The sequence below is a fragment of the Podarcis raffonei genome, chromosome 15 (genome assembly GCF_027172205.1).
Source record: "Podarcis raffonei isolate rPodRaf1 chromosome 15, rPodRaf1.pri, whole genome shotgun sequence".
In the NCBI taxonomy this organism is placed as follows: Eukaryota; Metazoa; Chordata; class Lepidosauria; order Squamata; family Lacertidae; genus Podarcis; species Podarcis raffonei.
Genome location: NC_070616.1, coordinates 18,202,606 through 18,215,589, shown reverse-complemented (window position 1 = coordinate 18,215,589; position 12,984 = coordinate 18,202,606). Strand labels below are relative to the sequence as shown.

The 12,984-nt window shown below is 49.0% G+C and overlaps 1 protein-coding gene across 1 annotated transcript in view; it reads left to right on the top strand.

The window, feature by feature from the left end:
• The window catches only part of SNX19 (sorting nexin 19), a 44,493-nt gene extending 31,712 nt beyond the window's left edge, over positions 1-12,781 (top strand). The window contains exons 9-11 of the mRNA XM_053366638.1: positions 8,767-8,951; positions 10,927-11,014; positions 12,129-12,781. Coding sequence (XP_053222613.1) covers positions 8,767-8,951; positions 10,927-11,014; positions 12,129-12,267 — 412 coding nt within the window. The 3' untranslated portion in view covers positions 12,268-12,781. The remainder of the gene's footprint in view (positions 1-8,766; positions 8,952-10,926; positions 11,015-12,128) is intronic.
• The last annotated feature ends 203 nt before the right edge of the window (positions 12,782-12,984 follow it).

Genomic DNA, 12,984 nt, shown 5'->3' with positions numbered 1-12,984 from the left:
AGGGTGAGGAAGGGAAAGATATTCACGAAACTGGACCTGAGAGGAGCATACAACCTGATACGAATAAAGAAGGGGGATGAATGGAAAACCACCATGTTCACCCCTTTGGGGGCGTTTGAATATCTCGTTATGCCATTCGGATTACAATCAGGCTCCGCCTGTTTTCAATCGCTCATGAACCACGTACTGGGACCTTTGCTCTACAAGAATTGCGTGGCCTTCCTCGATGACGTGCTGATATATTCAGAGAATGAGGAGCAGCATGTAAAGGATGTCAGGGAAGTGCTGAGCCAGCTGCAAGCAAACCAGTTGTGGGTGAAATTGGAGAAGTGTCAGTTCCACACCAAGGAGGTGGAATTCCTGGGGTACCGCTTATCAGACAAGGGATTAGCCATGGATCCAGGGAAGGTCCAGGCGGTGCTGGAATGGAAGACACCGAAAACGAAAAAAGATGTGCAAAGGTTCTTAGGGTTTGGGAACTTTTACCGTAAATTCATCAAGAACTTTGCCCACTTAACGGCTCCCATCACGGACTGTCTAAGCAGCAAGAAGAAATTCGTTTGGACGGCGGAGGCGGAGCATGCTTTTGAGGAATTGAAAAGGGCATTCGCTTCGGAAGAACAGCTCCTGCATGTGGATTTGCAAAAACCCATGAGAGTGGAAACTGATGCCTCAGACCGAGCGGTGGGGGCAGTGCTGCTTCAGCCAGGGAGCAATAAGTCGGAATGGAGACCGTGTGCCTTCTTTTCGCGTAAGCTGAACAAATCCGAGAGGAACTACACGGTATATGACCGAGAACTACTCGCCATTCACGAAGCGTTCCGGAGATGGAGACACTTACTAATTGGCGCACAACATAAGGTGCAAGTGTGTACGGACCACAAGAATTTGGAGTATTGGAGAACGGCACGGGTGCTCAACCAACGACAAGTGAGATGGGCCCAGGAGTTCTCCAGATTCCATTTTGAAATTTGCTATGTGCCAGGTCCAGAAAACATCAGAGCGGACGCTCTCTCTCGCAAACCTGAATATTTGGAGGGGGAGGGAGCGCCGGAAGAGAGACATATTATCCCAGAGGACCACTGGGTGTGTGGTGCGGCCTGGGTGGGGCAAAGAGAACTGGTAGAGGGAACGGTAAATGATGAGTACGCCCAGGACAAGCTCAGAGGTCTAAGGAGAGAGGGAGAAGACCCCGGGGGTTTTGAAGAAAGAAACGGGGCATTGTATTACAGAGGGGCGCTATATATACCCGAAGGGGAATTGAGGGGGAGAGTACTCAAACAGCTGCACGACAATCCCACAGCGGGGCATTTTGGGCAACACAAGACCATGTGGTTGGTGACCAGGGAGTTTTGGTGGCCCAAGGTGAGGGAGGATGTACGGGAGTATGTGAGAAGGTGTGACCAATGCCAGAGAGCCAAAGGAGAAAGGCGGGCACCAGCGGGGTTATTAGAACCGTTACCCACACCAGAACGACCGTGGGAGGCGGTGTCGATAGATTTTATGACTGATCTGCCCAAATCCCAGGGGAAAACCGCCATACTAGTCGTAGTAGACCTGTTAACTAAGATGGGTCACTTTGTAGCTTGCTCACATGCAGTCACGGCGGAAGAAACAGCGAAATTGTTTGTAGAACATATTTTCAGACTGCATGGCGCCCCCTTGAGGGTGGTTTCCGACAGAGGGAAACAGTTCACGTCCAGATTCTGGAGGAAACTTATGAGCTTATTGCACGTAGAGGTCAACTTTTCGACTGCCAGGCACCCTGAGACCAATGGGCAGGCGGAGAGAGCAAACGGTATTCTCCAACAATACCTGAGGTGTTATGTCAATGACAGAGAGAACGATTGGGTCGAAAAGTTGGCACTAGCGGAATTTGCTTACAATAATGCTGAGAATGTGTCCACCGGGATGAGCCCCTTTTTGGCTAATTATGGGTGCCACCCCAGGGCGTTTCCAGGGGAAGGAGGGGAAAGATGGAGTGTTCCGGCCGCGGAACTTTTTGTAGAAGAAATGGAAGCGATCCATCGTCAACTCCAACTCAACTTAGAAAGGGCCAAGGAAGAATATAAGAGGCAGGCAGACAAGAGCAGAAGGGAAGGTGAAACAATTAGGGTGGGGAGTCGGGTCTGGCTATCAACCCAAGGGTTGCCGTTCAAGGGGGGTTGCAAGAAATTGAGACCCAAAAGATTGGGACCATTTGAGGTCATCCAACAGGTCAACCCAGTGGCGTTCAGACTCCGGTTACCGAACCACATGAAACTGCACCCAGTATTCCACAGGTCATTACTGTCACCATACAGGGGGGAAGGTGAAGGGGTATCCACACGGGGGCCAGCCATAGAAGAAAGGGAAAGCCGCAACCATGTGGCGGAAATCATCGACTCCAGGTGGAAGGGTAATCAGGTGGAGTATTTGGTCGCGTGGGAAGGGGAACCGGAGTCGGAAAACACCTGGGTGAAGGCAGAGGAGGTCCGTGACGAGATCTTGATCGAAACGTTTCACCAAAGGTTCCCCAGGAAACCTCAGCCAGTAGCGAGGTTTCGGAGGGAGTACTTTGGCACCACCGACGATGAGGAGGAACTGGAGGGATTCAGGGAATCGGAGTTGGAAGGAGGAACAGACTCCGATGAGGAGGAGTACTTGGAAACCGGAGACAGCAAAAGGTGGAGGGAAGTGTTCGAAACTTCGGAAGATGAGGGAGGTTCCTTCAGGGGTTTTGCTCCCTCGCCTCCCGCAGAGGAGGGGAGGGAAGGGGGTGAAGGGGGCCCTGGAGGGGAGGTGGATGTCAGGGAACTGCCATCAGAGACTAAGGAGGTGAAAGGGCTCAAGGAGGGTGAGAGAGACCATTCAGCGGAAGAGGGGACCAGCAGGGGGAGAAGTGGAGTTCCAAGGGAAAGTGAGTCGGAGGGAGGGCTCAGAGACACTTCAAGCGGGAGCAGCGGGGAGATTTCAGGACCTCCTGTAGGGACACCCACTCCTCGGCGGAAACTGTCACGCCGAGAGTCCAGAAGACGCGTTTCCGTTAAGGAGCTTTTATGCTGGAAGAAGTTCCGTAAACGCCCACTGTCCGATACAACGAGCGATTGATGGAGTCATGTTTAAGGAGCTCCATCACAGACAGAGGTTTGGGGACTTAGCCAAACTCTGAGGGATTAGGATTTTACGCACAAGCAGCTCATCATCCCATCACACCGAGGTACCACTGTACTTGGAAGAGAAGAGGGCTATCAGTGGCTACTAACCACGATGGCTATGCTCTGCCCTCCACAGCTGGAGGCAGCAATGCTTCCTAATAACCTGTGGTAGAAGCGCAGGAGGGGAAAGTGTTTTTGTGCTCGAATCCTGCTTGCAGGTTTCCCTTCGGGGCATCTGGTTGACCACTGAGAACAGGATACTAGACCAGGTGGGCCATTGTCCTGATCCAGTGCAGCTCTTCTTATGTTCTTAGAAGCCCAAGGTAATAGACATAGAATTTTTAAAAAGCATTAAAAAATCAACAGCAGCTAAAAACAGTTTAAAATATAGTCAAAACATTCTTAATCAGTGATCTTGGGGTTGCTTGGAAGACTCTTCCAGCTATCAAATGTCTGTGTCATTAATGAGTCAATAATGAGTCAGGAAAGTCAGTGATTTCAACCTGTCCTTCAGGAGAGAAGATCTGATAAGGGCTTGCATTATTTACTTCATTTATATCCCTCCTGAAGAAGCCCAGGGCAGCCCTATGAGGTGATTCAGGAGCGGCTGTGCCTTGGAGAGCAGCCTTAGCCCTGTAGCTGGATTGTCTCTCTTTCCCTCTCTTTCCTTGGGTGGGGTGGAGGAAAGCACAAATTGAAAAAGCTGCCATGGACGCAGCCAAGCCACTAGGCCCCTCTGCAATTCCAAGCACCGCTTGCAGAGTTTGTGTGCCAGAGAAGCTGGCGAAAATAAAAGACTTTGGCAAGGCCCGAGTTCCTCGCATGCTTTATTATTATTATTATTACAAAGTGCCACAAGTCTGAAACGCTGCCTGGGGTGCCTCTGAGCCACCCGCCTGGGAGTGTGTCCATGCAGCTGGGCCAGAGCTAGGCTCTTTCCCAAGGCACCTGCTCCCACCACCCCTGTGACTGCCGAGAACAGATGCCTGGGGCAGTTGAGTCAGCCGTCCTTCTGCCAGGGCCATCTGGGGAGCTCAGCATCCTGCTAGGGAGATTGGACTTGGGCTCCATTTACCTGTCTGTCTATCCTCCTTTCAGGAGTCCATGACTCCTGGTCAATAGCTGCAGTCACGGAATCATAGAATTGTAGAAAGAAGGGACCCAAAGGACCATCTAGTCCAACCCCTGGCAATGCAGTCTAAAGTCATGTTTCCAACCCACCAAACCACGGTTTGGAGGATCAAGAAACAATCGATATGTTTGTGCCCTCCCCTGCCCTATTCCCTCTTTCAGTGCTTGAGCTCTGGGAGGAGGGTCTGACCTTACCTTTCGCGATGCCCACCCAGCTACTGTTTTTAAAATGAGAGTAACACGTAGTTTGACAAAAGTTGGGATGGAGTCAGGGTGGGGCTTAAGGATTTCATTAACCCCTCCCCACAATGCACCCTTCACACACACACACACACACGGTGTGGTCATCTTTACATTGTGTGGCTAAACCACAGTTTGCTGGACTAAGTTGGACTAAACTGGCAAACCATGGTTTGAGCAATCCTTTAAAAACCAGTTCGGTCCTGGTTTCCAATCCTGGTTTGGATGGATTTCTCCAACCTGCTCTTGAATAGAATGGGGCACACTTCCAAGTAGCTTGGGGTCACTTCCTATCCTACAAATCTTTGATTCTGAGATTCTGTGAAACATGCAGGGGGACTTACTTTCCGCCTCCAGACATCAGCTCTCCTCGGGATCAGAGGAAGGCAGTAGGAGGCGAAGCATATTGAAATCTGACCTTCGGACACCCCACGTTTCGGTTGCTATGGTGCCTCCGAAATGCCTGGCAGGATCTTCTAGCAGCCACAAGCCAAGGACGTCAATGCTCCTTTAAACGAGCCTGGCTCCTGTGCAATGGCAGATGTAACCCATCAGCTATCACGGCCAGCTTCTTTTTTATTACAGAAGCTATAATGTTCTGGGCAAAGAGGGCTTCTCGCCACTAAGTATGAGAGCAGCTGCCTGGCTGCCCTCCTTCCAATTCAGTGCTGTTCCAGTTGTGCTGTGTTATTCACATTGGCTGCTTGGTGGCTTGCGGTGGCCAGAGGTGTGTCTGCTTGCCAGGGGGTGGGGACCATGGTGCCCATTTATGAAACACAAGGGAGAGCTTTACTTAAGACAGACTAGTAGCAGGACACATGAATGGCTCCTTGGGTTTAAGGTTTTGCTGTAACTAATTTCTACAGCTGATTTACAGCTCATGACCCCAAAGCCAGGTCCTCCCCTTCCCTTGAGGGAGCATCAATTGACCCACTGGGCCAGCTCAGAAGCAAGAGAAATAAGAGAGATAATAAATGGGGAGGGTGGGGTGGGGATTAGTCCATGGAGGCAGGACAAAAAAGAGCCCACTGGATTAAAAATCCAGCATGAGCACATTTTTCATTGTGCCCTTTCATCGCAGATAAAACAGGCAGCTAAGTTTACAGTAAATGTGGTTAAACTACCCTTTGACTAACGCATTCCTATTGTTCAGGAAAGGGGTTTTTTTTAAAAAAAAAAGCAGAAAAGGAAAGCCCTGGACCCGCCATTGACCTTGGAATAAAACAGAGTTGTTAACCTCCAGCCCTTTAGATGCTACTGGAATACATCTCCCATCATTTCCGATTATAGGCCATGTTTGCTAGGATTGATGGGAGTTGGAGTCTGACAACATCTGGAGGATCACAGTGCAGCCACCTTCCCCAGTATAAAGTGATTTGAGTGTTTGCATTTGTAGTGTGCAGGGTGCTATGTGATTGGCCTTTATTCCACCCTGCCTTCTATAAATGAAACGGCAGAGCCATCCAGCGACTCAATGGCTGGCTAGGTTTTGAACAACAGCCTTCCCGGGCAGACCCAGTAACTTCTTAGTAAAGTTGCACAAAGTGTTCTGCAAGACCTTTGAACTGAATTCAGTGCATTGGCCTTTGGTTTGTTCAAAGCTCATCCTAAGAATCTTTCCCAGCGGGGGGGGGGGGGAGTAATGAGCTTGTAATTGTTTATCTATTTGAAGAAGCCTCAGTAACCATAAAGCAGCAAAAAAAAAACAATAACCCCTCAATTAAAATGCAACATCAAGTTTCAACTTTGCTGAAATAAGAGGATAAAGAGAGGCCCTGCTAAAAATACATGTTTCTTATCAGGAAGTCACTCGAAGCCATTTTAGTGGCTTTCAAGCACTTTCCTGAAATATGTAAGCATGCTTTGGCAGGCCTCTTTTGGCAGCATTTTTGGTTGGGGGGGGGTCACAAACAAGAAGGCTTTGCTTCATTCCCCAGTCCTCACATGCGTCCTTATCTTGTTTGCTCAGTGTGGAGAGAAGGAATGTTAAGCAGGGCATGTTGTGCTGATCTTAACAGGGGCTGGACTCTTGAGCAAGTTTCTTATTCGTTTGTCTATTTTCTACTGTTTTGAATTAGGAACATACACTGAGTCAGTCTAGCTCAGCGTTGCCTACACTGACTGGCAGCAGCTCTCTTTGGGGTTTCAGGCAGGGAGCCTGCCCCCTGCCCCACCTGGAGACGCTGCTGTGGATTGAGGCTGGGACCTTCTGCATTCAAAGCAGGTGCTCTGCCGCTGAACTAGGGCTGTTCCTCCCACATTCTGAGATATACTGCCTTGGACCACTGAGGCTTCCTCTGTCTCCGGATGTTCACCGCCTTAAGGGGAAGCTGGGCCTGGGCTTGAGACGTTTGCTCCTTCTACCAGACACATCTGGGAGCCTGCTGCACTCCTTTCCCATCCCTCCAGGGTCAGGAAGGATCACAGCTCTGCTAAACAAACACTTCATCAAACTGTCCTCCGGCCAGGGGTACAGAACACATTGTTCACGGTTTATACCGTTGTAAACTTTTACAGGGTAGGCGCGGAGAACATTTCCAGTAAAATACCGAGCCACTCTCTTCTATTCTTGGCCGGCCCTTAAGAAGGGCTCTTGAGTGCTTTGTAGCCACTGATTTACTGGCGATTTCGTTTTTTTGTTCTCTTCCTTGCACACTATTTAGCAACTTGCTCGACGTAGATCAGTCTGGTTCGCGGCAGTGACTGGATCCCAAGTTTTCCAGCATAAGAGGAAAGGCAGGAATTGTAGCAAGCGGGGACTATTGCAGCACTGGCAGATGACTGAGAGGAGATGTTGCAGAGGTGAAACGACTACCTTTGCAGAAACCGGGGTAATCTCCACAAAGGATTAGGGTGGCCCTTCTGAGGTTTATTTATTTTTCTCTCTTTTTGTGGATTGTTGGTGAGCCCTGGTGAATACTTAATAAACTTCCTTTTCCAGAACCATCAGTGTGGTGTAGTGGTTAGAGTGTTGGACTAGGACCTGGGAGAGACCAGGGTTCAATCCCCACTTGGGCCATGAAGCTCACTGGGTGTGATGTTGGGCACCAGATGCACTGCCGCACAGCCTCTCTGTCTCAACGGGGTGGTTGTGGGGATTAATTTCTGGTCTGTGACTAATAAATCCATTCATTCATTCATTCGTTGCAGTGATTAAATGAGGGGTGGGGGAAGCCATGTACATCACCATTTGGCCAAAGGTTTTGTCAGTCCATCTGCTGGTGATGATAATGGGATGTGGAAGGTGGGGAGATTTGGAGCCTCCTTTTTCTGTGAGTCTTGTGTTTCCTGTTGCTGTCCTCTCAGGGTTGGCTCCAATAGGGAATACCTCCTTGCCTTGTGGACTTTTGCTCTGCGCCCAGTCCACAACACTGCCCAAAAGAAGAGGTGAAAGCAGGTGGAGGCTTCTGCAACTCCATGCTCAGCGCTTGGACATGTCATCATAAGAAGAGTCCAGTTGGATCAGGCCAACGGCCCATCTTGTCCAGCATCATGTTCTCACAGTGGCCAACCAGATTGCCTGTGTGAAACCCACAAACAAGACCCAAGCGCAAGAGCCCTCTCCCCTCCTGTAGCTTCTGGCAGCTGCTGATTCAGAAGCACTGCTGCCTCCAGCTGTGGAAGCAGAGCATAGCCAACGGCTGTGAAGGCAGCAACAGCACATATGGGCCACAGACACGAGGGGTCTGCGGTTGGCACCCTGCCAGGGTGTGGCCCTCAGCAGTTGCCTAACAACACCAAATGCTTGGCACTGGCCCTGCCTCCCATCACCGTGAGCTCTGGTCTTAAAGCAGCTCTCCCTTTAGCAACGGGCTCATCCTCCGTCCGTGTCTGTTTCAAATGCAGAACCCATGACGGCATGCACAAGTTATGTGTCTCCAAATGGGAAGCCGACACCCCTTGCCTTTGCTATCTCCATCTCTTTTTTTATACTGTCTGGCTCAAAGCTGCTCTGGTCCGGCACGGTCCGTTTCTCTTTTGAAGTACAGGTCATGCCTCAGTCATGGGTTGGCTATCTTTTTATACTCACAATCGAGATATCTTTTCACAAAATCCTGGCGCAGAAATCCTTTCTCGAGCACCCCGGATGAAAAAACTCCTGTGTTTGGGTCTGCCGGCATCTTTATTTTTAGCCCATTTGCTGTCTGTGTGGTGTTCCTATTGTGAAGCATCAGGTTTTTAAAATAGCAGCAAAAGCACCAACGTAGTAAACTTTCTCCCCAATCTCTTCTTTTCTTTCTTTTTTTCCTGGTTACAGGTGGTTGGAAGTTCAGGTGGACAATCTGACCTGCACTCAGCGCTGGGTGCAGTACCTTAGGTTGCTCCAGGAATCAATATGGCCTGGTGGGGTCTTGCCTGCAGCCCCCAAACCACTCAGAACAGAGGAACAGAAGGCTGCAGCAGAAAGGCAGGCCTTACAGATTCTCATGGGGATTCTGCCTGGTGAGTGAGTTGATTTCCCCCCAACCCTCCTTGCGGGTGAAACAAGAGTCTCAAGAGTCTGGGTCAAGATGATCAAGGGTCTGGAAACCAAGCCTTATAGGAACAGTTGAGGGGAGCTGGGTATGTTTGGCCTGGAGAAGAGGAGACTGAGTGATGTGATAGCCATCTTCAGATATCTGAAGGGCTTCCACATAGAAGTTGGAGCAAGCTTGTTTCCTGCTGCTCCCATTAACCAATGGATTCGAGTTACAAGAAAGGAGATGGTAAGAGCTGTTCAGTGATGGAACAGACTCCATCGGAAGGTGCTGAATCCTCCTTCATTGGAGGATTTTCAACAGAGCTTGGGTGGCCACCTGTTGGGGATTCTTAAGCTGCGATTCCTGCCTTGCAGGGGGCTGGACCACATGAACCTTGGGGTCCCTTCCAGTTCTGTGATCCTATAATGAACTGGTGTTGCAATCATGGTGGTGTAGAACTCCCAAGCCCATCTTAGGCTAGGTTTTCATTTGCTTTATGTATTGAGCACGATGGAATAGTTCTGTTGGATCAGAGGCACTGGGCGGATACCAGTTTTCACCTGGCCATCATGGGTGGGTCGAGTTTTCACCTTGCTGCATCAGAGGGAGAGTTGAGACAACAAGGCTGTCTTCACCAACCTGGCTAGGTCTCGTGGCCTAGGGGTTCCTTCTTTGTCAGAATTGCCTCTTTCAGCAGCCATTCCATCTGGCTGCATCCGAGGGAGGGGCAAGGCAATGAAAAGGTAAAAAAGGTAAAGGAACCCTGGACGGTTCAGTCAAAGGCGACTGTGGGGTGCAGCAATCATCTCGCTTTTCAGGCCAAGGGAGCTGGCACTTGTCCACAGACAGCTTTCCAAGTCATGTGGCCAGCATGACTAAACCACTTCTGGTGCAACGGGACATGTGACGAGTCCCAGAGCACACAGAAACACTGTTTACCTTCCCGCCACTGCGGTACCTATTTATCTACTCGCACTGGCGTGCTTTTGAATTGCTAGGTTGGCAGGAGCTGGGACAGAGCAACGAGAGCTCACCCCGTCACACAGATTCGAACCACCAACCTTCCTATCAGCAAGCCCAAGAGGTTCAGTGGTTTAGACCACAGCGCCACCCGCTCCCTAGTGCAAGACAACAAAGCCCCTCATGTCAGACGACACCAATTGCCATTTGGCTTCTGACTTCTCAGAACTTCCTCTTCCAACGACCATTTCACATGGTCATCGCTTAACTTCACTATGCTACAGCGTGAAAGAGTTGAATTTATCTGAATTTGCTTTCCCCCAACCCTGTTCTTTTCTTCCACCTCAATATCATATATTTTTGATGGCAAGTCCCCTTTAGTGCAACCATGACTCTAAAATCCTGATCTGATCTTTGATCTAGGGACATTAGACAGTGCTTCATCCAACCTCAACTGGGTCCCTCCAGGTTTTTTGAACTAAACTTGCATCAGCCCTGACCATTGGCAATATTGTCTGGGGCTGATGGGAAATGTAATCCAAAGCAGAAAGCCAATGGTGGTGTAACAGGACTTGGAGGCCAGTGTAGGATCTGGAAAAGACCAGAGTTAAAATCCCCCCACTCAACCATGAAGCTCAGTGGGTGACCTTCCACCTGTCACTGCCTCCCAGCCTAACGTCACAGGGTTGTTGATTTGGGGATTAAATGAGGAGGAAGAGAACCATGTATGCCACCTTGGGCTCCTTGGAGGAAAAGCTAGGATATAAATGCAATAAATAAATCAGCAGTAGAACATCTGGAAGGTATCTGGTTGGAGAAAGCTGGTATAGTCATTCAAGAGGCATTTGTCCCCTGGTGATATTTTTTCAGTTCTAAACATATTTTTGGTATCCAAAGAATTAATTCTCACTGCATACTCCTCCATGTATTGCACCTTGTATTGTACTGCAAGATCCACATTGTACTTGGGAATTCATGCCAACCTCTGATGTCAACAGAATTAATCCTGGAAATCCTTGGGACCAGTAAATGTCGACAGAGTTGGAGCCTAGTCCTGGAGTCCATGCAACATCCTATCATAAACAGGTAACCTTGGCAACATGGCATCATTGCAGACGAATAAAGACATGTGTACAGTGTGTAGCTTAAGAAAAACCAAAAACCTTGGATCAAATTGCCCAGGGATCACATGGAATGCTTTGCTTTAGCAGTACTCTGAGATGCACCAAGCTGACCCCTGGTGAGTCTTAGGTGCTGGTGGGGAGATAATCAGATTAACAAAAGAACAAAAGAAGAGCCTGCTGGATCAAGCCAGTGGCCCATCTAATCCAACACCCTCTTATCACAGGGGCCAATCCAGTGGCCCTGTGGGAAACCATCAAACAGAATATTTGAGAGGGAAAAGGAACGTGTGTGAGTGCCTTTTTGTTATGTATTGTGGGCACTAAACTTAGCTATCCTCCACGCTCTGGATCATCCATAGCTGCCATAGGTAAACTTTTCTGTATTGTCGCAATAGCTGAGCATCTCATGTTTTCCCAAAACAAAAACAAAAGCTGCAATTTATAGGGTTCTGCCAAGTTGATTTGTAGATCAGACCAAGGGAGCTGGGATATCATCTCTCTCCTAGGAAGGAGCTAGTGCTGTTTGCGGTGGGAACTGGTTTCTTCTTTATAAGCCCTGGTGGAAATGGGGAGGGGGTTCCTTTCTCTACAAGACTTCACCTTATGGACAGCACTTCTCCATGGCTCCTCTGCATGCACTGCTGTGCTTGGCAGCTCATTGATAGGGCGTACAGATAGGAAGAAGGGGGAAATAGCCCTTCTAGGTCTTACTTTAGGGCAAAGAAGGACTTGGCCATTGGCCCATCTAGCTCAGTACTGTCTACACTGATTGACAGCAGCCCTCCAGGGTTCCAAGCAAGTGTTTTCCTTAGCAGTCCTACCTGGAGATGCCAAAGATTGAACCGAGAATATTTTGCAGGCGGCATGTGTGCTCTCGAGCTCAGTGGTGGCCATTCCCCAAACCAGCCAATTCAACAGTATCCCTCATTAGGGCACAAGCCATCCAATATTTTCCCCTCTTCATTGTAGTCAATACTGAGCTCAGGCTGTCGCCTTTTCACCAACACAGGCCTTCATGCGTGGAATATCCCATAGGCTTTCCAAGCCCCCTTAAAGTCCTGTGTTCTTTCTTTCAGGCACATGGTTTACTGCCTCGCAGACATCCTCCTGGAATTTTTGATCCCCGATTCCCAAGTGGATGAATCCAAAGCAACATCCGCCATAGGCACGCCTGCCTGTGGAGTGACTGAGAGAGCGGGTCCTTCAACACACTAACTCGGAATGGCTTTGCTAGCAGTGGAGGAGAAGAGTGTGTGTGTGTGTGTGTGTGTGTGTGTAGAGGTGAATCCCTAGGCATCAATTCTTGGCATTTCATTTCTGTTGGACTGAGCCATGGGCCTCTGCTGATGAAGGTGCACAAGACTGGCTGCTGAAACTAAGATGAGTGGTCCAAAGGTGTTTACTTGTACTGTAAAAAGAGTGTCCATCCCATAACTCAGGAGAGCTCAGGAGCAGCTCTTGATTAGAAGGTATCCTTTTCTCATAGAGGTGAATAAGCTTGAGAATAGGACAAGACCTCACTGGCATTCCTGGATAGATGTGATTTCACTTCTTGCATGTTGTTTTTTTAAGCTATGTTCAAGCTAGTAAGCTTCGACACTCCCAAGACTACATGCAGATATATGGGCATTCCATTTCATGATCTCTCCCCATTTTCCTTTACACAACATTATGCTCAAGAGTCGGAAATCAAATGTTTAGTAAATAAAATAAAACTATCCTTCCTTTATTTGGTGTCTATTGTCCTTGAGATTCATGTTGTATCCTAAAGCACAAAACTACCCAAGGAAAAGTTATTTTTCTGTCCGGAATGGTTGGAATCAACTTTCTGCCGGGCGGTTTTCAAAATTCAGGGAGAAGCTGGAACATGGGTAGGCAAACTAAGGCCTGGGGGCTGGATTCAGCCCAATCGTCTTCTAAATCCAGCCCATG